At 44.3% G+C, this 24,131-nt stretch overlaps 1 protein-coding gene across 4 annotated transcripts in view; it reads right to left on the bottom strand.

Moving 5' to 3' along the window:
* Positions 1-24,131, bottom strand: part of CSNK1G1 (casein kinase 1 gamma 1) — a 126,594-nt gene that overhangs the window by 15,810 nt on the left and 86,653 nt on the right. For all 4 annotated transcript variants that reach the window (XM_085300703.1, XM_085300704.1, XM_085300702.1 and 1 more), the window contains 6 exons: positions 18,954-19,105; positions 11,853-12,087; positions 8,971-9,056; positions 6,692-6,776; positions 4,092-4,240; positions 2,449-2,553 (listed from right to left, as the gene is read on the bottom strand). In XM_085300703.1, the coding sequence (XP_085156829.1) occupies positions 2,449-2,553; positions 4,092-4,240; positions 6,692-6,776; positions 8,971-9,056; positions 11,853-12,087; positions 18,954-19,105 (812 nt within the window). The remainder of the gene's footprint in view (positions 1-2,448; positions 2,554-4,091; positions 4,241-6,691; positions 6,777-8,970; positions 9,057-11,852; positions 12,088-18,953; positions 19,106-24,131) is intronic.

Genomic DNA, 24,131 nt, shown 5'->3' with positions numbered 1-24,131 from the left:
AATAGCATTCCTTCTGTAAGTGACCCTTGACTCCCTCCCGGAGTGATCCATGGTGAAGTCCTCCCTTCCAAGCAACCAACAAATGCAATACATGGGTAATACCTTCCTAGAGGTGGTCTTGTCCAGGCTTCGTCCTATTTAAACTTCCTCATGTTCTTCCTGTCAGCCTGCTTGTATTTTTTCTACTTCATAACATTCAGGGGAATTCCTGGAGAAGAATTTCCCCTAGATAACATTTAAATTGCTTCAAGTCACAAAATTATGAACAGCTGGAGAATTTACATGCAGATTATAAAAGCTAGTAGAAGACAGATCTTGAATGCTGTTCCGTACACTGTCCATCGGGTGCTCGGCCACCCCAGGTGATGAAGTAGTACCATGCTGCACCAACATTAGGAGAAGCATGCTTCAGCCTAGGAGCCTCGAAGCTGTTTCTGGGAAAGGCTTTATAAGCCACAAGAATCAGATCTTTGTCTTTCGGCTCTACGCCCAAGTACACGACAAACTTTTAGAAGCACGTTTGAGCTGAGCAGCTTGAAGAGCAACCCAAACAACGACAGTGAGCGAGTGATGCCTGTGAATTTGAGAACATCGAGTTCCTGTTAACTCTCATCACCTTCCTACTAGGTACCACATGGCAGGCCAAGACTAGCATCTAAAGAGAGAGARGGTCAGGCTCACCGATCTTTGCTAGATAGTAAGTATCTTCATTTACTAAAGGAAAAGGCTACAAAAAGTAGATCACTCTTGTGTCAGTGTCTTTACTGGGAAGCCAAATATTATAAAAGAGAGTGTGCAATTATTATACTAGGGAACAGAAATAAAACAATTAACTTTGGAGATCAAGGTGGTCACTTGACCCAAACCCGTATCTCCATCCACTGCCCTAGAAGTTTATTTTTTCAAATTTTCAAAATATTTTTCTGCATAGAAATGGTTTGCACAACATTTAAAAGGAACAATCCTTGGAAGAGAATTATTTATGCTTTTGCAAGAAGAAACTGATTTTCAGTGCATATTGGGAATACTAAATAATTCAGCATCCTAAACAATGTTTAGGTGAAAAAAATTACAAAAGCTGCCATGCAATAACAACATCAAGATTATCTGAGCGGCTCAGAAGAACAAGGACTGAAGCTGGCTGGATAACATTTTTTTCTGCTATGTACTGTAACTTGGGTACTAACATGCTTGAAAATGAAGCCAGGCATCACTGTCAGTTAAAGGAAACAAGATGCCTCGTATGTACATAGCATTAAGGTCTGTTGTCAGGAGCAGACAACCAGAAACTGCTACCCAAAAAGGGGGTTAATGAATTAATCAGGCAATATATTAAAGCAGATTATTTTAATAGTGCTCACATACCAGTCCACACTAATAAGCATGCATAAATACAGTACTGCACACAAGCTTCAAACAATCCGGCTTCCTACAAGCAACACATCTAGTGAGGGATATTCACTCTGATTGTAGCTGATGGCTTTACATGTATCCTAGTCTATATTAGCTGCTCTACCACTCCGAGCCCAGCTGCATGGAACAAGCAAAGCTGAGCCCAGACAGGTTATTACATCTCACACTTGATTCTGCAACCACAAAACCAAGCTCGCGTGAGAACAGAGACAGCAGACAAGGCACTAAAATGGCACACAGCAGTTAGAGGAGCAGAGCGAGCCCAGAACCACTCACTGAGAAGTAAGAGCACCAACAGCTCTAACTAGGAGCCAGCAGTTGGAGATCTACTGAACTTCTGATCAGTTCTGTTAATACAGAAAATCCAAACTCTGAACACCAGCAAAATATTACAACTAGACAGGAAAAAACGGGGAAATTCAGAAACTGGCAGTTCGTCCAGACCATGATGCCCAGCCTCCCCAAAGGACCTTACACTAGCAAAGTTTTATGCTGCGCGATTTGCTCACAGCAGACACTCGCAAAGTGAACCTGACACCCTGTGCTGGATACACTGAGTACAAAGGACAGGCACCTCCTTATTATAGCTGTGTGGTCCATGGAAGGTGGCAGCCGAGAGCAGGCTGCCGCCGCCAGAACTGTTGGTCTACTCCACAGCCCCTGTGCTAGGAGTAAAAGCAGCCAGAAAGGTTGTTGGCCAGGTAGGTTATATAGTGTGGCTAGGCTGGATAGTTAAGTTAAATAGTTCACCTACCAACTACAAAAGTATGACCTGCTCCGTTTGGTTCATGACCCTGAGGAATTCCACTGGCAGATACAGTATTTCAGCAACTCGTTGTTTCAACAAAATTCCCCTCAAGTCATAACCTTCCTAAACTAAACAGGAAACATGCTTGCCACGAACAAGGCAAGAATCAGCCCCAGCTGTCTCTACGGCATGGCCTTCAGCACAGGGTTTCTAGTTCTCCAGACAGAGAGGAATTGAGAGAAGCACTGAACGATGCAATAGTGCCAAAGCAATGGGGAGCAACACACCTGATTGCGGTGGGCCTGCTGCGACGGCCGATCCCTATGTATGTGGCTGTCTCTTGTTACTGCAGATGTCCCAGAGTCTATGTGAACAGATCCCACTGGAGTAGGCTGGAAAACAAGGTGTTTGTTACATTGAAGCCAGTGTCTGAGACGCCACTCTCTCAACACATGCATGTGTAAGCATAACTTGCCAGGTTAGTTCACACTGTGCAAAAAAAATACAGGAACACAACCAAAACACTGCTCAAAGGTACTGAGAGCAACCTAGGATAATTAGAGCAAGTGCTATAAAAGCCTCGTGATCTGATGGGTTGCCAGACACCAGCACCTAACATCTTGTAGAAAGCTGAATTTAAAAGAATACAGTTAAGTATTCGGTATTGTTGACAGATCACACTTTAGTGTGTCTCAAATAAGATGAGTACAACTGCAAATACACAGATTTCTTTTCCTCCTCTTATTGTCTTCCTACTTTTAAAAACTACACTTGCATAGAAACAGGATGTGCTAAAATTGAAGCTTCATCTGCTATATTCTCACCTAAGTCATAATCTCTGCTCACAACATCAAAATCTCCATAGCAACCACAGCAGCTGTCAGCAATCGCAAGCTTGTCTTACAACAGGCTTTTTATCAATTGCCTTTGTAATTAAACAAGAATGAGGAGAAAAAACATGATTTGCAAATTGGGCAAAGTAAACATTGGTAATGCTATATATAGCTTGAATACTAAATCACCGGTAACTGTACCAAGTTTAGCGTTGAAGACATTTGGTCTGGCACCAGTGACAATTATTTACAGATTCCTTTGCCATTGCTGGTGTGTAGTGATGGGCTACTAGCATGAAGGCTATCATCAGAATGACACAAAACACAAGTGACATGCTGGGCACCACGGACACAAATCACACAGGCAGCTAGCAGAAGAGCTTTAGACATTTCTGTCAGATTTCCCCATGACAGCTCTCTTGGCCAAGGTCTTCTTGAATATAAACGGCTTTTGACAACAGAAACAATGCATCAAGATTGCATGTTTCATCTGGTCTCAAGGAACTGCTAAATGGAGCTTGGATACTCCCAGATTTCCTTGCCACACACTTTATTTATAGCTGGCAGGGCCTCTGGAGTAGGGTAAACACCAGGATCATTAGAGCTCAGAACGAGTTTGCTGTTACTGTTTGCTGAGCACCCTTCAGAGCCTTGTTAAGATCTTCTGTACTCCTGTATGAGAACTTGACCATTGTAGGATCCTCTGYCATTCAGTATGGAGGTAGCAAGTACACTCCCCTGTTGCAAAATGATGTCTTTAGATATTGATTATGAAAGTCTCAAATCCTATGCTAGATGAGAGAAAGTTAAATCTCATCATGTTCACTGTCACAGGTGGCAAAATAAGGTCTGAGTGACCCACCAGAGCAAGCTCAAAAAGGGGGGAAGGGCCTTCTGCCACTTAGGGAAACATCAAGGCACCATGAGAACCCCTTGAACACAACATCAGTACATCTCGCTAATGAAGAGTTCACGTTAGCTAGATAACACGATCGGACTCTGAGCTTCTTGGCACTGTTAGGAGCAAACAAAGAGCCAGATGGCTGGGAAGCAGGACGTGGAAGGCAAGGCACTGCGTTTTCACAAGACCAACTTACAATTGGCCTGCCAACCCAGTCGTAGGCATAGTCAAAAGTGTAGCCTTTCTTCTCAAACAGCTCTGTGAAGATGGTTCGCAAGTAATCGTAGTCTGGTCTCTCAAAGAAGTCTAATCGCCGAACATAACGGAGGTACGTGGCCATCTCCTCTGCCGGAAAAAAGGGAAAAAAGAAGCAGCATCAGTTCAGTGTAAGGCACAAGTGACACGCTGGAAAAATTTAGCTTCACATTGGAAACATTTAGCTTTTCAAACAACTCCAAATAGGCCTCCCCACATCAACAGGCAAGACTCGCTCTCTAGCACCTGGAGTTGGACTGGGGGCCAGGTCCCCCCGTGATGTGAATTGTCCAGGCTCCACTAGCTTCCGCTGAGCCATGCAGATTTATGCAAGCTGAGAATGTCCAACAAGTCTTTACCCTTCTAAGCGACCTACCTGACAGTCCTTTATTGCTACATGAATCTCACTGAGCTCTCTAGAGCCCTTCTGACCTGCTCAAAATCTAAGAATAGTGTGCTTTTACTCTGAATTTTCTAAGCTGCTATAAAACAAGGCCTGTGCTGTATCAYTGAGCATCACACAGAGAACTGTCTGGGCTGCCAGTGCTGCCTATGRCTTTTCTTTAAAATGCACTGGTTTTAATAATGGCACACAACACTGATCAACTCAAACACTTCTCAAACAAAGCGGGAAGTTTCATGTCTGCTCCAGAGTGCTGCTGCTCCACCTCGAACCCGAATTTGAAGGCCAGTTRTATTATACACACTTGCATAAACACAAACACTGAAATACATTGTATAATAAATGCCAACAGAACCTGCCAGCAGGATGCTGAAGCATGTGTCTGCTCTCACAGATACTTCCAAGAGCCACAGTGATTTCATCTGAATTTTGTGGACAAACACAACCCTACAGCTCTACAGCCAGGCGGAGAAGGAAAGCAGGAGAGGTTCTTGGTGTGCAGGCCATGACACCCCAGAACTCCTGTGGCAGCTAGGGTCTGGCTGCACACAGCACTGCATGAGAACACCTCCTGCCAGGAAGCAAACATGTTMGCTTATGTTATGCAAACATAACATAACATAAGCTCTGCCTGAAAGTTGAACTAAAGCAACGCAACAAAATCCAAATTCAGAATAATCTCTGAGCCTGCCCAGTGTCACTACTTCAGCTGTTTGCTCAAAGCAAGGCTTTGAAGATGAAGCTCAGACATGAACGTGCCTCCTGCACATCTAACAGTGTTCACTGTTAAGCTAATGAACTGAGAACAAGCTCATGTCCTGCCCCTTTCCAGCTCTCCCTTGGCTCGTATCTACGCCAAGGCAGGACTTATGTTATATTTGAGCTCAGTAGGAGGTGCGAGTCTGTATACAGCAGTAATAATAATACATCAGTGTGATTTTTGCCTTTAACTGACAAAAGTAAGGACAACACTGCTTAGTGATAYTGGACCTTTCCAATGGCTCATAGTTTGCATGTTGCACTGAGGAAGGAAAAAAAAGAGAAAAAGAAAAAGGGAAAAGAGGAAAAGTAATACCCCTTTCCTGCTCTTATCTCCGAAAGGTGGAGGACCAATGGGTTTCAGGTCAGCAAGGAACAGAAACAACTTCTCCATTTCCCTCTAGCCCAGGCCTGCACAGGTGACAGAGCTCTGAGGAAGGAGTAGCAGGGAAAGGAAGAAATGTGAAAGAGAGCAAAGGATGAGAAGAGCCATTCAACGACAGGACAGCTGTCCTATTCTGCTTCAAACTAAGTGGATTTTGGATGCGAATACTTTTGGGGAATTAGTGTGCCTTGAGTGAATAACATCCACTTTCAGGCCTGCTGCTCCTCAAGCTGGGAATGAGCCAACAGACAGAACGGTTCCTAGAAGAGCAGGGCTGTTATGGGACAATATGGACAATAGACCTGTTGTTGCTCCAACCTTACTTGTGTTGACTTAATTCTGTGACCATGGGAACCTGGATGCTCTACCTGATGTAAGGATGCCCACTTTCTAAACAGAACACTAAGATCCTCTCCATGAAGGTCACACAGTACCTGGGGAGGGCATTAACTTTGTGCTCTGCTCTCCTAGTCCTAGGTAGACTTTCGTTTAACTGCAGAAAAGGTGTCAGGTTCAGCTATAAGCCCATCTTTAATAACGCACTCCTTAAAATTGTTCTCAGAAGGCAGCATTCAGTGACAGACACATCATCACATCTTATAAGCTGGCCACCTAAAATTTTAACATCTGTGAAACATTCCAGTTGGAAAAGAATGAACTCAGTAGATCTAGTACAGTCACTTGAGAGGCGAAAAAACAACGAGGCAGTCTTTTGGAAGGAAGTCAAGAAGAAAAGTGGGAGCATGAGGCACTTGAGCAATATTCATCCTCCTCAGTGTGAAGAGTTATGCTTATCCTAAGCTATGGTCACAGGCTCTTGGGTCCCGCTAATACATAGTGGCAGCTCCAGATGTTTGCCAGCTACAGGAACAACGTAACAGATATATATCATCCAAATATGTTCTGCCAGATGAGCTCAGAACAATCATACTTAACAGCGTATATTTAGTCTCCAACAGTTACACTGGACTGCAATGATCCCATCAGGACTTACCTGGAAAGTTCTCACAGAGAACTTCAACCGGAGTGTTTCTCTTTGTGTCCCCGATCTTCTGATACCTCTCTTTTAAGGTGTCAGCCTGTAGGGAACAAAGACAAAACACAACTGTGGAGAAAAAGTTCAACCATGAGATAAATGGCATGCTGTGTGAGAAGGAAAAAAAAAGGTATTAAATACTGATTTTGGGTGGTATCAAATGATGTTATTTGTAACTATACTGCATCCTAGACTATATTACTAGGAATACTGCATTAGTCTGTTGGAATTCTCACTACATATTTTACATGCTATGCAAAGAATATCCAGCAATGCAATCAAAACATCTTTAATATTTGAAAGGAAGTATAAATGTTAGTGTTTTACATGGCTATCTTACCACTACAGTCATGAAGAGTGTACAGGAAGCTTTCATGGGGCAAGAAAATGAAGCTGCATTTATTATGACTGCACATCAGTATTCTGACACCAGAACAGAACAGTCCTAAGATTAGAGTCATTGGCCAACCACCGCACTTTTGTAAGCAACTGTAAAAGTTAGATAAACTGTGACTCCAGTATGGGCATTTGGAGTTTTTGCTCTACTGCGTGTAATAGAACACCCCCCACATAGTCGAGCAACCAGTCTACATCAGAGTCATGCTTCTCCTGAATCCTATGCTACTGCAAAATGAACCTCTCCTTTCACTCCCAAAGTGTCTACCACCTAGACAACACTGATTAAACAGTTGGCCATTGAGAAATATCTGTAATTTTCAGTTACAGATTTCCAACTTAAATCCCTCCTGAAATCCCTCCTCTCCAATCAGTACCCCAAGAACAGGATTTTATTGCCTCTGTTTCAGATTATTCCAGTTAGACCTGCAAGCAGCATAGGTATTATGTTTTCTCAAGACTTTAGCACTGATAGTATAGACCAAGAGTGGAAGCAGAAGAAGCCTGGAAGAGTGAAGATACCACACTCTAGATCAAGCTGAAGAGATCGTGTTTGTTCTGGAGGTAAAGAAATGCAGGTCTTCAAGGGGCAGCCAACTAATTCTTACTAAGTTTACCACTGATTTGAGGAAATTTTGTAGAGGTTCGCTGAAACCTGGAATTTTTTAAAGAATATTTTACAGCATTAATTTAAAACAGAAGAATTCAGCTAAAGCAGAATGAGAATACATAACAGAATAACACACTCACTCAAGCCATTACTGTAGGATGTAAACTTAAAGCAGGAGAGATTCTAATTTCTTTCAGAATTATTTTCATGCTTGAAAACAGCCGTTCTATACTTTTATGAATTGTCACCAACATTTCTGGCATATTTAAGGGGGAGGCTAACTCTGGATAGCTGTGACAAAGCAGATTAACAAGTTACATCATGTAAACCGCTGTTACTGACCATAGCAGTACTCTGCTGAAGAGCCTGCCTGTCCCAAACCTAGTCTGCTTTTTCCAAGAGTCCCAACAGGTCTAACAAGAGTTATTGTCTTCACTGGAAACCTCCTCCTAACCTGATCATATTCAGTCTCTTTGCTCACCGCAATTCCAAAGGTAAACACAGTAGCTTAACCATCAGGAAACTGAAGAAGCGTAGATGCAATTTCCAGCAGGCTCAGAGGCAGCACACAACTCACTACTAGTTAATTCAGCTGATGGTTGTTAGCTTCACTTGCTGGAACTCAATTGCTCACAGTCCTCCCCATTGTGTGTGACATTTCATAAACTCATAACCCAGAATTAAGCACTGAGTGTCCAGGGCGTCTGGAGGGAAGCCAAGCTTAATACTTCCGCCAGCAAAACATTTTTGCAAGCTAAAGTCCATCTGCACATCTAAAACATCAAACTGCTCCCATTATAAACACGCTCACAGATGCAGCTGGGGAATTGTGTGCCGTAACTGGACTTTCATATACAACCGTTGCGTTCCAGTCGCGCTCCGGCTCAGGGCAGGTTCACATCGCAGATAAACTGCTCTGACAGCTCAACGGTGCTCACGTTGCAATCCTAGTTGCCCCAGTCGTCCATCTGGCTCTGCAGTATCCTGGAACTGGGTCCTCTTTCCAGCTATATCGATTTAGCTAAGCCAACAGTTACTTGAAGTGACAGGTAACATACTTCTACCTAAAATCTTTCTGTAGGCAAAGCTAACTCTTGTTGTTAGGCTTAAGGAAACAAAGGAGAGAACACCTTCTGTTTGGATAGTGTAAACTTTCCCTCACCAGATTCATACTTGGACAGAGACTAACAATGAAAAGTTTCAGAGGGCAAAATCTAAAACTCATACCTACCTTCAATCCTTGCCAGGGCAGGCTTCCTCGGAGGAAATACATAAACATATGGCCAAGGGCCTCCAAATCGTCTCGACGACTTTGCTCTAAAACATAAGAGGTCACAAATTATTGCTGCTGTAGCAGAAATAGATCTGAGCGGTAGCCAGACTTATTTCCAAGATAAAATTATTGCCCAGAGAGGTTGTGGAGTCTCCTCCTCTGGAGATACTCAAAACCTGTCTGGATGTGATCCTGTCTAACATGCTCTAGGTGATCCTGCTTGAGCAGAGGGATTGGACTAGATGATTTCCAGAGGTCCCTTCCAACCTCAACCACTCTGTGATTCTGTCATTATTACAGGAAAGTTCTTTTGCTGGCCGTAGCTCAGACCTTGTGCAAAAATACCTAAAACTGGCTACTACAAACATAAAATGCATAAATAAAAGATCAGCTAGAAGACATGTGGCAATACAGGAACTATAAGCAGACTCAGGAGGTACTGCCCAGCATTAGGTAGACATTATAAGAAATGGAAGAACTAATAGCACAGGAATGGAGTACTTCCCCAGTTGTTCTCAGGACTGCCAGTACCAACGGTGCAACGGTGATGTTGGGCTGGATTATGTTATTTCCTCTGAAATACATAGGGACGGGCAGGAGCCACACTTGCAGCCAGCTGCTGGGAACTACCATGTTGCGTCATGCCAACCCTTTTCCAGTTGCTTCTGTAGCTCACCACAGYGGAACAGATTAAAAATAGATCCTTTTAGCACTGCTTTTCCTTGTAAAACACTTGCTGCTGTTGCCAGGCAGATGTTATGATTATAAATGAGGAAAATAAAAAGGGGCCTAGTCTCAAGCCAACGGAAAAGTATCCTTAAAATAATCTACCAAAATGTAGTCCACACTATCAAAAAACCTGAGGGACCATGCAAGAGGGGACAATGAATCTGGGGCACAACACAGATTTGCTGCTGTGCCAGGGTGCATCATGCATTTCCATTCGTACTCAAAGCAGGCTGCCCTGGCAGTAAGGTGAAACCACTGCTTGCTGAATGACCACTGCATGAGCAGTCTTAACAGTTCCTTAACAGCACAGGGTCCCCAGAAGCAGTATTTTACTATCTCCAGCTTCCTCTCACATTTCAGAAAAACGTTTAGAGAACCCTTTTCCCAGGAAGGAACAGACTTGGGTTAAAAGAGCTTGGAGACCGATTTGGCACTATTTCTCTCGTCCAAATCTCCACCTGCAGGCAGGTAACGTGTTCAGAACCTGCAGTACGGAGCAAATCTAGTCGCGCAGCCCACATGCCAAAACAAACTGGGCGAGAGCTGTCCCTGATGCTGCGTAATTTGCAAGAGGAGAAAAAGGCAGTGTTTCTGCACAGCATGACTCTCCTTCAAAATTAGCAACAAATGTAACTCTCAAAACAGTCTGGAGGTAGGGAACACTCAACAGAAGGGAATTAAGATGACAGCTCCTGCATGTTGCAGTGATACAGCTGTAAAAAAGAGGACGAACTTGGTAATTCAGTGCAATGATGTAGATAAACTTCRCAGGAAGAGAGTTGAGAGCACTTGTCCTTCAGAAAAATTATCATCAAACTCCTTTATCTTTTTCAGTCCTGAAGTGAGGAGGACGGATTAGTCCGCTAGCAGAAAGCCAGTGACAGAGATACAGGAAGAACAGTCTTTGCMAGACACCTGCCTTTCTATAGCCAAGGGGTCTACTACACCTGGACTGGTCCCATCAGCAAAGCACSAGCACCATGAAAGACCTCAGGGCAGGATCCAACCTTCCCTTCTCAAATGCACCTTGTTCCCATATCCTCACTACACCAGGGACCACAGTTCTCCATACCGGACACAGCGCTCACCCAAAACAAGCTCTTCTCCTAAGCAAGTCCCAAGAGCTACAAAGCCTGCGGGGAAAAGGGCTCTAAAGAATGCCCACAGTGTAGTTTGAAGAAGGGGATAATCTTCATCTTCCCACCTGCTGAAATAAGGTTTGACATCCCAGGTGAAGGAAACATGCCAACATAGTCATGTCTGTGGCTCTTCAGTGGGGAATGTAAAGGTTACTCACCAGTAGGTGGTGGCAGTGCAGTGCCCGTTGGATATTCCCACCTTGCACGTCACCAGCACTTTCCAAGCTTTTTTAAAGACCTGTTCCCACTGCAGCTTTTCCTTTCYTTCACTCCCTCCTGACTCTTCATAAGGTTTTCCAAAAATATACTTTGGGTCCATCCCTTCTTACTCCCCAAAGAGAGAGCCTTCTAAGAGACSTGAAAGCCAGCAGCACCCTTGGTCTTACAGTTGGGGAGGCCACACAAAGAATATGCCTTATGTTACTACTGATCTGACTTTAAGTGAATATAGACGTTCAATAAGTTTTTTTTGTCTTTTAGCCACAGAAATGTAATTTTCTAGCATGAAAGAATGAGGGGAGAAGATGGAGGACAGGGGTTTTAAATTAGTTAAATCATTAAAGAAAATCATTCATCACTTTCTCCTACCAATTAGCAGGTCAGGGAACATTCAGCTGTAACACTCGAAACTGGAAGGTACCGGTGCACAGAGCTGTGCTATAAAAATCTACTTGGTTACCATTTAGTATAGCAATTACTGCTCACCTACTTGCCCTTTTATCAATACAGGGTTGCCAGTAGTTGTTTAGTTCCTAATGAAAACTACAGTTATGAGGCTTCTACTTCCAACAGTTCCGCTGTCTCAACCACTCCTCCAAAACGAAAGAAAAGAAAAAGCCTCACAACTGTGGATGGCCACCACCACACTGAACACTTTACAAGTAGCTTGAAGAGCACTAGACAGCTATAAGCCGAGCTAMAGCCAGAGCTCTGCAGTACAGAGCACAGCAAGCTTGCATCAACCAAACAGACCTTTGCCGAGATGAGTGTTGATGGACATGTATCTTGCTGTTCCAGTTAAGCTCTTGTGTTCCCTGTAAGGTATGTGTTTTTTGGTTTCAGGATCAATGTACTCCTTCGCCAATCCAAAGTCTATGATGTGAATGACGTGCTCTTTTTTATTGCCTTGCCGGCCAATAAGGAAGTTCTCTGGCTTGACATCTCGGTAGATGAGGTTCTTTGAATGCACATATTCCATTCGAGATATCTGCAAAATTACGAGGGAAAAGTTACTCACTCACAAACAGACCCGCCTATTGCTTGCCCTTGGCTAAYGATGCAGCAAAGTCTTGCTAGTCCATAACAAAGTCTCCTGAAACTGCTCAGTGCTGGCTTAAGATATTCTACGAGAAATGCAATAACAGAGGAGCAAACCGAGGCAGAAGTTGCAATCTGAGCCGGCTCACACGCCCCGATACAGAGTTGGAAGAGGAATTTGTCATCCCCGCTTTCTCCAGCTACCACACTGGGCTCCTTTACTTTATCTGAAAGAAATAGGGAAAGACTGTTTTTGAAATGTTACCAACAGAACACAGTTCTTGGAAGGATTCCACGGAGAATTGCTGCAGCCTTTTTGTATTGATTTTAAACATACTAAACCGGTTACCAAGAGCTCTTGCCTTGCCCACAGCCTTCCCTTGTTGCTCTGTGTCTTACCACCTTCCTCCCTCAACCCATATGTCGTCTTAGACATGCCAGATTCTTCATGGAGGGGGATTTTGGGCAGGCAGAGGCCTTACAGTCCTCAATACCGATGAAAAATAGTAATAAAGATCATCAGTTGTCAATTAGAAATAGTAGGAATATTTTTCAGACTTTGATCAACTTTATTCTGAAGCTACAACTGAAAAGGAAAGTAAAAGGACAGGAACCTCACCTCTGAGCTGATGAATGGCCATGTCCCCTCGAACAACGCACCTTACTCAGATGCTCAATATTTATAYTATTTTTGAAAACAAACATGCTGCCAGTGAAGTTAGAGTAAGTCTGCAAAAAGTTCTCAGTTGTTTTATTTCCTTATGAGACGATTCCAACTGAAAGTAATTAACAATTTCATTTACTTTATTAYCTTTTTATTTCCTTTTTATGTTTTAATTTAAAATGTGTCCATTCCCATTTATGGCTGTCTAGGTCCGTGGCTGCCCTGCAYGTTGTAGGAGCTCTTTTTTGGGCAARAAGCTTCTTTAGAAAGGCTATTAAATCTACCCATCTGCATTCAGGCTTTAAATATTATAAAAGCTATAGTAAAGCCCTCACACACTTCAGGTTTTATGTTGTTTTATGTTTCTATCCACATAGGTTACTGCTGCACCATTGTAGAAAACGATGGAGCAGAGATTTTCTGATAAAGAGCATGTTGGAAGGAAAGACACTATCTAACAATACACTGTTTATCCTAGCAGATAATACATAGAGACCAAAAACCTTCTACTGACCAGAAAAACAGCAAGTCAGCAAGTTGCCCTCCACACAAATGAGGATTTCACGCTCTTGCAGCTCTGCACTGCTTCCTGCAGCGGCATGAACCTAACTCCAGTCTCCGGTATTTTGTACGTGGTGTCTCTACTCCAAACACGGGTGCTCTGAACCATCTGAAACGTCAAGTTCCCTCCTACAAAATGGACCTCAAGGTCTCACGTTATCGGCCACAGGCTGGTGTCGTCTCCCCAGGGAGCTCCTCGTGGGGGCATCACTTGTTCCCGAGCAGTTCTGCCCAGTCAGTATTGGCTGTATGGCTCYGCACCTCCTGGAGCTGGGTAGGGGCAAGCACACGGGCTTCTGGACCACTAGCAGGTGAGACCATATTAAGCTAGCTGATCCCCAAGGGGAGCAGCTGCCGAGACAACATTAATCCAGCATCAGTCCTTCAACCTGGAAAGCTTACTTCGAACGTGAGCTTTGTTCAGCTGAGAGGCCCCAACGGCTGTTTAGTTTCTTGCTCTCCATCCAGATACATACTCAGCTGTCAAACCCAGGTCTTTCCTCCTTTACAGCTCTTGGAGCTATGCCTGGTTAAAAGCTCTGCGTGCCTAGGTCTAACAGCCAGAGTGCCATTTCGGATACCTAAGTATGTTTGCCCAGACAAAACAAACGAGGCTCTTTAACTCTGGAGACAGCAAAATCAGAGCCTCATCCCTGCAATGGTACTTAGGAATACTCCATCCTACTCCCAGAGGTTTAGTAGACATCTTAGTTTTAAGAAAAACCTCAGATTTGCCCTAGACAAACATCAAGAGGGAAAAATAAGGCTAGTGATCAGGCTTCTATATACTCTTCATCCCTGCTGCATGACCCCCACTTGGAAAGAACTAAARGGCAGGAGGGGACGGCTGTCCTTAAAAACAAGACGTGCTAAGCAGGGAGGGCAGGAGATAGGAAAAAATGGACTGCAGCTGCCTCAGGGCTGGAAAGTAAGACTGTTCAAAGGCTCTTCAAAAAGGCTAACAGCACGCGTTGCAGCTCCCCTCCCCTCTCATTTTAAGTACTGATTTATTTCAACTCATTGAGAAAATGGGTTTCACAGCTAAGAGCCATTATTTCGAATCAATTATAGGATGAAGCAGAACAGAACAGATGCTATGCACTTTGGCCGTTTGTCATGTGTTGAATCACCTACATGACACATCAGCAGATTGGAAGACAAAAAGGTATGTCAGGAGGCAATTCAAGTGAAGATGCAACCCTTAAAATTCGAACAAAGGATTTCCTAGCCTCTCCACACATAACAAGCTTTCAAACAAAGCCTGACTGGCTTATTTGACAATTACACAGATATGTAATTGCCAACAGCAATTACACAGCTGTGAAAAAAGCATTTTTTTTTTTTACAAACTCATGGCAAGTCTCATTGGCCAAGACAACGCAGAGTCTGGACAGCTAAGATGTCAGATGAAGCATCACGCTCCAGCAGTGTTTGGAGATATTTACCTGCCTTGTTTGCTCCCATTGCACATAGCTGCCGGTTCTTTCATACTGCTTTTTCTCTACTTCCATGTGGCTGGATTCTACCTGATCTGCTGCCTGAACACTGCGTGCAGCGGCTGACATTGGCTCTCCATGTCAGCGAGATGTTTCCTTGAAGTAGCCTCCCTGCTTTACTGAGCCTGACAGGACGCTTGCCCTGCTTATGGCTCCTAGATCYGCCAGTGAAGGGGATCTGGTGGCTAAGGGTGCTCCATCTCCCTTCCAGCCTTGCTGCATGAAAAGAAATAGCCAGCTCCAGGAAAGCAGTGTGGCGCRACCTTCAGCCTGGCTTGTACCCATCACGCAGCTGAAGGAGGAGAAGTCTCCAAAAAGGTAATTGCTAAGGATCTGATCTTGTTGRCAATCCTATCTCTAGGCACCTCTGATAAATCTGAACCCTTCTGCYCCAAGTCACCCATCTGAATGGAGATCAGATGAGAAAGGATTAAAAATTCTTCCACTTTAAAGGCTGTTTTGGTGGCTCTTACAGAAGAYGGTCACAGGTCTGACTCCCAAGTCAAACTCTTCAGAGTGACTTGGTCTAGATTTGCAGCCAGAGGCCAGGTATTTGCACAGTGCCTGACACAACAGGCCTTGAACTCAATTGGCTTCAACTGCAAGCACTGGCAGCAAGGGTGGAAATGACAGTGCACATGATAAACTTGAGCTGTCAGCACACCATCACACATGCTGGACCYGGCCCAGAGTGAAAAATGGGAAGATGGAACAAAAAGCATTTTCCCCAACCCAACCACTGAGCCAGCTCCGCAAAGCTGTAACATTCGCAGTGATTTATTGGCTTTGAGGACTGGCATTAGTGAACACATTTTTGATTTCAAAGCTTTTTCTTAGTTCAGGAACGTTAGACACTCGATCTGTTCCAGCTGCACACAGAGGATGAAGGCAGCAATTCCAAGCTGATGCTCTTAACAGAGCAATATAAAGCATCAGAGACGCACAAGTTGCAGGAGCAACAGAGCTGAAAATTTTCTACTGGYGAAGAAAAAAGCGGAAGACTGCTTCTGCATAGGTTTTTGCCCAGAGGTATACGAGAAGTGCAAAACACCGCATTAGACTAAGAAAAAGAGCACGTCTGATTCTGCTAGGCTCTATTTGATAATCGAGTGCCACAGCTCTTAATACAACATGCTTACCAGAAAAACATGCAAGTCTAGTGACAAACCCCAAAGCCTGCATGTCTCATCCTCCTATTGAGACGGACTTTCTTACTGTGTCATCTAATTTGAGGATACTCCGAAACGGGTTCTCTCTCTTCCTTGAAGACCCATCATCATCAAAGCTCCATCTCTCTCAGCCAGGGAAGGAAAACTGCATGTTTAAATTCTCCCATGTAGCTAAACACAACAAGCTACACTGCTTTCTTTTTTTTTTTAAAAAAAAAAGTTTTCTCTTAGATGGATTTTCTCTATTCTAACATCTAAGAAGCTTAAGGGTCCACCTCAGCCTTGAGGGGCTGCTACCTATCAGGCTAAATAAAAACAGCTGAGCATATACACTTGTTAAAAAAGCCATTTTTTGGGGATGTCTGGGTAAAAACTGACCACCTGGTACACAACAAAAGTAAATCACGCACCACCGCAAGGAGCACACACTGATTGCATCTCACTAGCAAAGGAGCAGTACACCTTTATCGCTGAAAACCAGGGAAGAACGGCCCACTCACTTCCTCCTGCTGCCGGCATTGCCGCTCCACGTGCACCGAAACATCTGCAGCAGATCTCACCGTCCTCCCCCTCTGGAGAGGAGATTGAGCCTGTGGCGGGGGAGGCAGCGCAAAGGCAACTCTCAGCATTGGGGTCACCCRGGAACCGCCAGCGCCACGTGCTGCATTGCTTCTCTAGATGGCCTCCTAGGCAAATAGCACTGCTTAACCTTTGGGTGGTCTTCCAGGGCTAAAAAATAGATCTGTGYCCTTCTTGGCAAGAACAGAACCAGAGCAGCTCTGCTCTGTGAAGTGCTATATTGCCCCTCACTTCCTACTGCAGGGCAGGGCCCTCACATTTTTAGGAGTCCCCTTGGATATTAACTTTGTTAACAGGCATCTCAAGCATCAGAGGAGAACATCACTGCTCGTGCAGTGCGCTGAAGCCTGGCAGCAAAGTTTTATGTCTCCTCGYGTCTGAGATGAGAATTACAGCAGCTTAAGCAGGCTTGGCTGGTCAAAAACGACAGCAAAACACACTTTATGGAGGTAATAGCATTGAATCTGACAGTTCAACTTTTCTTCTTTTACGTGTCTCCTATACCAGAGCGTGGCACAGTAACTAATGATGCAGTGCAGGAAATAAGATAAATCCAAGACAGCTTCCCTCAAAGYCTTGTGGATTTCGCAAAGGGTTCTCATTCCAGCTGTGCAAGAAGAGCCAATCCCTTTGGAAAACAGGCTGCAGAGGGCCAGCTGAGCCTTTTTCCTGGGAAACTTCCCAGGGTGGAGATGGGGCATAGCTAAGGATGCTAAATCTGTCTCTTTAAATGCATATGCTCCACGTTGGTATCTCATTTATTCTTCACAAAAAGATTGGCAAGGTCCTAAAACATCTCCTCATGTGAAGAAGCACTGCCTCTAGAGAATATCAACGCTATTGCAATTGCCTTTGCTGTCTCCATACACCACCCACTATCTGGCAAGCCGGGAATAGCTAAGCATCTGTTTTCCAAATAGGTATCACTGCCTGGATCTTGTGACTTTGACTGGCCTGCCAACTCACCAGCAGATGATGCTGGTGAAGACCCTCCAACTAGAGCCCAACTGCTACCCTAGGTGGCTATATCAGTCTTGATTTCCCCAGCAGTCTTGCTGGAATAAAATTATACCCACAAGTATTAGGAAATTTAGTTAATACAGCAGTAGGAGATACAAGTCTGTCAAATTCACTGACTGGAGTTCTTACAACCCAGTTTTGCCCTATATTACACATATGCACCTAAATGTGTATCTGCATGCGTTTTCTGTTCCCACTCTTTAGGAGAGACTATGAGCTATTTAAGTACTTACTGAAAAGCTGCTCCATGGTAAGACTATTTCTGGTATGCATCTTTACAACCAAAAGGAAATACGAAGTACAACTAAGCTTTGCAGTCTCATGCCACTTGGTTTACTCAAAAACRGGACTATAAATTGGTTTTCCACTGAACAAGGAACACTCAAAGCCACAGAAAAGCGGGCTGCTCAGCTGCAGGAGCCACAGCTTCAGGAGTCTAATGCCAGGCCAGCGTCGTTCAAACTTCTGCATTTGTGGCCTCGGTTTTCCCTTTGAGACTGTGCTATAGCAGACCACAGGTTGAAAACCAGTGAGCCAAACTGAAATAATAGTTGACTGGCACTACTCAACCGCAGGCATTCACTCACCATATTTAATATTTCCTGTTTTCATGTAGTTCACTTTGAACACAAACACAAATCAAAGCTATCACTTTCAGCTTGCTTTCCTTAGGCAAAAAGAGACTTCTGTAATGCTGCCCACAGAACTGTTAGTTTTCTCAACTAATTTCAACCAAATTTGACCAAGGTACAGACTTCAAATTCACACAAGTCCTGTGAAGGTCAGTTGGCCCAGAAGACTCCCATGCTAGTATTGTGGCTGAAGCAAGCTCAGCTCCCACCACCTTGAGAGGTTTCAGTCTATGAGCACCCTGGTAGCACCGAAGCAGCACAACCAGGAGGACTGCGGGAGGGCATTATGCTTGCATGTCCTGGGGACCAGGGAAGGAGAGAGATGTTTTGAGGGGTGTCTGAGCAGAGGGAGGGAGTTGGGTAGGAATCAGGGCAAGAAGCAGTAAGRATACAAATCTCTGAAAAATCTAGACTTTGCTGAATTCGCTACTCAAGGAGCAAGTTCGCTTCGAGCATAATTCGWCCTTTCCTTCCTAAGAARGAATTTCCCCTCAAATCCGATGGAAGAAGATTCTCTCTCAAACCAACAGACGCCCTTGAATGATCTCCAGAGGTCCCTTCCAACCTCAACCATTCTGTGATTCTGTGAACCTTGCACTGTAGGAACCCAACTGCGCAGCTAAACCAGGACTGACATAAACACAAGTCGTCACCGTGGAGCTGCCTGGCAGAGCCTTGCCAGCTCTGATACTCACCAGCTGGATGGCTATCATTAATACCGTCTTCAAAGTGAACGTCCTGTCGCAGAGGTCAAATAAATCTTCCAAGCTCGGACCAAGCAGTTCTAGTACCATGGCATTGTACTTTCCACACGGTCCAAAGTAATACACCTGGGGAAGGCCTTCAGCTGGAAGAACAYGAAAAAAATTGAAATCAGTCAGCAGAACAACATTAATACCTTTCCTCCTGGGTGCAGATCCTGTGCAGCACCTTAATTTTCACCTCTCAAGTGTCCTTTCTGTTCGATCTTGCACGGCCAACAACTTGTTATTAAGCACAACCTTACACAAAGTTTATGCGTAAATCATCACAAGAGAGGAAGTTCTCCTTCAAAAGAGAGCAAAGATTTACACTGTGATCCATCTCCAAGCAAAAATAAGCAATCACAAGTGTTACGCGTATCTGTAAAACACTGCTAAATCACATATAAGACTCTTGACACACAACAGGGACAAGTCAGAGCCCCCCCTCCCTCACCCAACAGCTTAGGAAYATATTCTCAGCAAGAGCATGCAATATTTAATCTCAGCTGACAGCGTCTTTTGGTGTCTATTAACTTCTGAGAGACGCCAAAAAAGGGGGGAAAAACCAGCCTCCGAGTCTGACCACCTACTGGATTGATCAGTGCTGCCCAGCACTGCTTGGACTAGTTCTTGGTAGTTAAAAAGGAAAAGCGGCTCAGTCACTACAGGGGAGAATTCAGCGCAAGGCTGACGGCAAATATTTCTAACCRGCACCTAGTAGAGGCACTCAGCATCCTGCTAGTGCTAGCAAGCTGTGGGAAAGACTTTATCTGCATTGCAACGTACTTTCAGTCTACKTCTCATAAGCAAAACCCAACGGAAGGATTTTCATTTTGAAACACAGGGTTTTATGTTGCGTCAGAGAGACGCCTTCGCTTTGACTACACGAAGGTACAATGTCCCGCTACTCAATGTAATAACTAGCTATGGGGTGCTCTACCTCGCGCAAAGCCTGTTTGCACACAAGCAAGTCACGTAGAGGTCCATAAATTATGTAGTATGCRGACTGAAAGGCGAGTGATTATAAACATTATGGTACATTTTAAGTAAATGCATGCAAACATTTATTTAAATAAGGGAGCAACGCTAAAGGTAGCAAAAAATGTTCCAAGCTCTCAAACACCAGAATTAAATTCTTTGCGTCACTCTACTTTTTCATACCGGTGTCGTGACGTGCTCGTGCAGCCTGGCCCAACGTGGGCAAAGGTAGCGAAACCAGAAACGCTAGTGYCTAGAGCGGGTCGGAAACGTCACAGCTTTAAGCCCTGCTTTAGCTTCGGGGAAGCCGTGTTAATCCGCCTGCCGGCACTCAGCAACTTGCCAACGCTGCAATAAATGCTGCACGGAGATTACCAAYGCTTAAACGTTACAGAAGGTATAGTCGTATAAATTACTCCAAAAGGCCAAACTACAGCTTGACAAAGATTATCCTAGGATGGGTTTAATCTTGTTAAGTCACGTGCTTGGGGAATTGTAGTAAGCATCAGCGGGCAGGATACCTTAATGAGGTATTACGGAGTACCACGGGAATTCCCAGCTTAACCAAAAAAAAGGCAGCCACAAGGGCAGAGCCCCAAAACAGAGAGATTTTAAAGATTTTTCCTAATACCCAGCTCATCACCTCTATTGAACAGAGACTAATGGAATATTCTATAAAAAGTTTAAAAATGAGATCGTTATAAATTCAAGATATAGACGCAGTGACTACTTGTATCRTGATTTCTACTTGAAAAGTGCAAATCAGGAAGGAAATCACTCAAGGTAGGAGTGTGCCAATTAATGGATGCTGGAGAATAAAACTTCAGACAGGCTCTTACGGAAGGCRAAGAATACCAGAGCGAGGGAAAAGGGGTGAAGTTATAACCTTCCTCAATAAAGAGAGATCCTTGCAATTATAATTATATTCCTACTGGACATAAGGACCAGGAAGATAAACTACAGCAAGATGGAAAAGACTGGGATTTCATATTGGAAAGGGAGCAACACAGCTATTTAGYGCTCTCTAAGGTTGCTAACCCCTTGAGTTTGCTTTAGCATCAACTCAGAGCATTTCRGGCAAGAGCTTGGAGTACCCTTCTCAGCTCTCACGGCAGGATGAAACCTCAGAAAGGCTCCGCTCTAGACAGGAGCCACTGCAAGGTAAAGCTGTAGCTAAGAAGGTTAAAAAAAAAAACTCAGGCAACCTGGATCCAAATGGGCATCGCGTTTCCCGCAAAGCTGCATTGAGTCAGCTCGGCAGCCGACCCCTGCAGTCGCCGCTAACGCGGGATTTGTCTCAACGCATCCCATCTCCTCCCCAACTCCAGGCAAAACCTTACCGYCGCCTTCGGGGGAGCTGAGCAACAGTGCGGAAAGGGCACCTCGGTCTGCCAGGGAGAGGGAGGAGAGTCAGCAAGGTGCTGCGGTCAGCGGAGATGCCTCCTCACCGGTGAAAACATCAAGCAAGGTACCTCYGGCAGCATTACAGAGCCCCCCACCAGCTCCCGACCGGCAGACCACAGAAAGTTAGAAGGGACACAAGGTAAACACATCCTCGCTTGCTCAAACACAAGTCAACGTTGGGTACCTTTTTAGGAAGTGGCGCAGCTCGAAACTGAAGCTTGATGCAGATATTAAGGGTGCCTGCTGCCAGCAGGGTGCAAGCAGGCAGATCAGGCTAGATGATCTGGGTGGTCCTCTGGGAACTTAAGATACAGGCATTTCAGAACCAATTCTTTTTATGAACCGTGCATAAAGTAAGAAGAGACAGCTTAGGGGATTTTAYAGAAAATTTCATTTATGCTCAGCTGCATAATTCAGGACGTAGCTTGGCTCCATTTCAGCAGCAAGCAATGTGTGCTGGTCCCACTGAGTCCACCTCCATGGTGAACGACYCAAACTTCACAAATGTCACGAGTAGATTTGTAAACCCTTAGAGGAACGCTTCCAACCAAGTAAGTTGTTTGAGGAAAAGGTATCCTCTGTCCGAGTAGTCAAATTTGAGGGTTTTAATGCAAAGCAGGTTTGTTGGCAGATATTGATACGGTTAAATGAAGCCACTGTCCTGTGAAGGCATTTTTTTTTTTAGATGAGCAGTTCTGGATTCAAAGTGCATAGGATGAAAAGCCATGGGCAGAGCCGAGTCTCATCTTGAGGACGTAAAGGTACAACTCGATGCTTTAAACACAAACCATGAGCAGTTCAGCATGAGCAATGAGTGGAATAACATCTAAAYGAGGAATCCCTCTGCGGCTTTAAACACAAAATCAAAACATTAAGGCAAGAAAGGCAACGTGTGACACGTGCAGATTCTCCTTTGGAGAAGAAGTAGCCTATTACAGCTGGAGTTACTGCAAGTAGAAATCACCTGCACTTGCCTAACTGCTTCAGTCATGCTGTTGAGCAGTTTGGCTCAACCATATATGAAAAGCCCTGCTCTACCTGCTCTGGTGAAAAGTTTGTCAATCCAACAAATGCACAGCGATCACTGAACTGGAATCTACAGGCAAATTCTGCTATTTCAGCAGTGCAATGCGCTGGAAAAAATCAAGCTGAGCCTAGTGAAAACCCAGCATAGCATTTCAGAGATGAAAGCGCTGTAGCTGGAACGAGCGCAGCATCAGACATCAAAGCCCAGAACTCAGACTTCGCTACCACCACGTTCCCATACAGCCACGCGACTTGGGCCTGCCAAGATGCTAAAAATCCAGTGCTCCTGCAGACTGCCACCAAAAGGGTCCATCTCATCCTCACCCCACCCTCACCCATCCCACTGCTGCTCCACGCTCTCGTGGTCAAGCAGTAAGTTGGATCAGGTGACTAATCCAGAAAAGCGAGAGCCAGACCCAATACAAGCAAGGGAAGAATAACTAAGAACAAGTCCACCCCTCTTGGAGAGCCCTTCATTTGAACTGGATTAACACCAGGGAACTACACCTTTCAGCAAATTTCCATCCCAAGAGGAAGTGTCCAGGCTGATTCAAGATGTGCTGTCTTGCTACCATGTTTATTTTTGCGGCATGAGTAACAGCTTTAATACCTTGTCAGACATCAGCATATTCCAACAAGCCACGTTAGCCCAGGCATCAGATGTACAGGTCATACGGGCAGTGCAGAACCATTTCCAGGACCAGTCRTGAAAAGGCGAATGGCAGAGGGAGATGCCAATCAGAGGCTACGCTCAAGGGAAATCTTCGATTTTGTGGCATCCGCTCCATAATGGAAGGCGCTGAAAGCGGAAACCATCTGCTTTGGCAGAGAATATACGCCGATGCTGTCAGAGACTATGAATAAACCTGGTGCAATAGTGAGCAGCCCAAAATACACCCAAGAAGAGATGAGGTGGCAAGGACAGGAAGCTATACGTGACACCTACAGCAGTGGAGGCACAAACGCTGAATCTTCATACATCAAATCTACAGGAGACCGTCACGTTTTGTAAGAAACCAAACAACACTATTAGCTTCTTCATCACCAGTTTTTGCTCCTGTAGGACACCGGTCTGCACCGCCCTTAGATGTAGCATTTCCAAATAAAGAGGAGCTGATGTCTTCAATGTGTTCAAGAACAAAAAATATAGTTTGTTTTACTCAGATTTCATAATGTCTCTTGATGCAGGCTTCAAAGCTGAGAACGCAGCTATTGCAGTGGGAGACACTTTTAAGAAATCCCAAATTAGATACCCGAAGATGGAGGGAGGGGAAAGCAATCCAACATCAAATAAATGCTTGATGCTTGATGCAGGAACATGCTCTCCAAGAGTGGCAAGAAGTACTCTTCATAAAAATGCATCGCAAGAAGACACCACAGCCCCCTCGCAGCATTAGTGCGCCAAAAACATTCTCCGAGATTTTAAAGCAACACTGATGAATAGCATGCAGATTGTCACAAAATCCTCATTTAGAGCAGAAAGGTTTATTTTTACAAGTCACAGAACCACAAAATTACACGATAAATAGCATAAATAGCAACTGAATAAGTGCTGAATATTTATAGCTAAAATTAAACATGTTTCAAACAAATTAAACAAAATTGCTTTAGAGTAGTCAAACCATTTAAGCTGATTACACTAATGAGGATATACCCTTCTCTTAATTTTCAAATCAGAACAAAATCCTAGCTGAAACAGAAGCTTTGCTATCGACATCAACT

This window comes from Rhea americana, unplaced genomic scaffold (assembly GCF_003343005.1).
Source record: "Rhea americana isolate MKP2758 unplaced genomic scaffold, rheAme1 scaffold_168, whole genome shotgun sequence".
In the NCBI taxonomy this organism is placed as follows: Eukaryota; Metazoa; Chordata; class Aves; order Rheiformes; family Rheidae; genus Rhea; species Rhea americana.
This window is presented reverse-complemented; position numbering and strand designations above follow the sequence as displayed.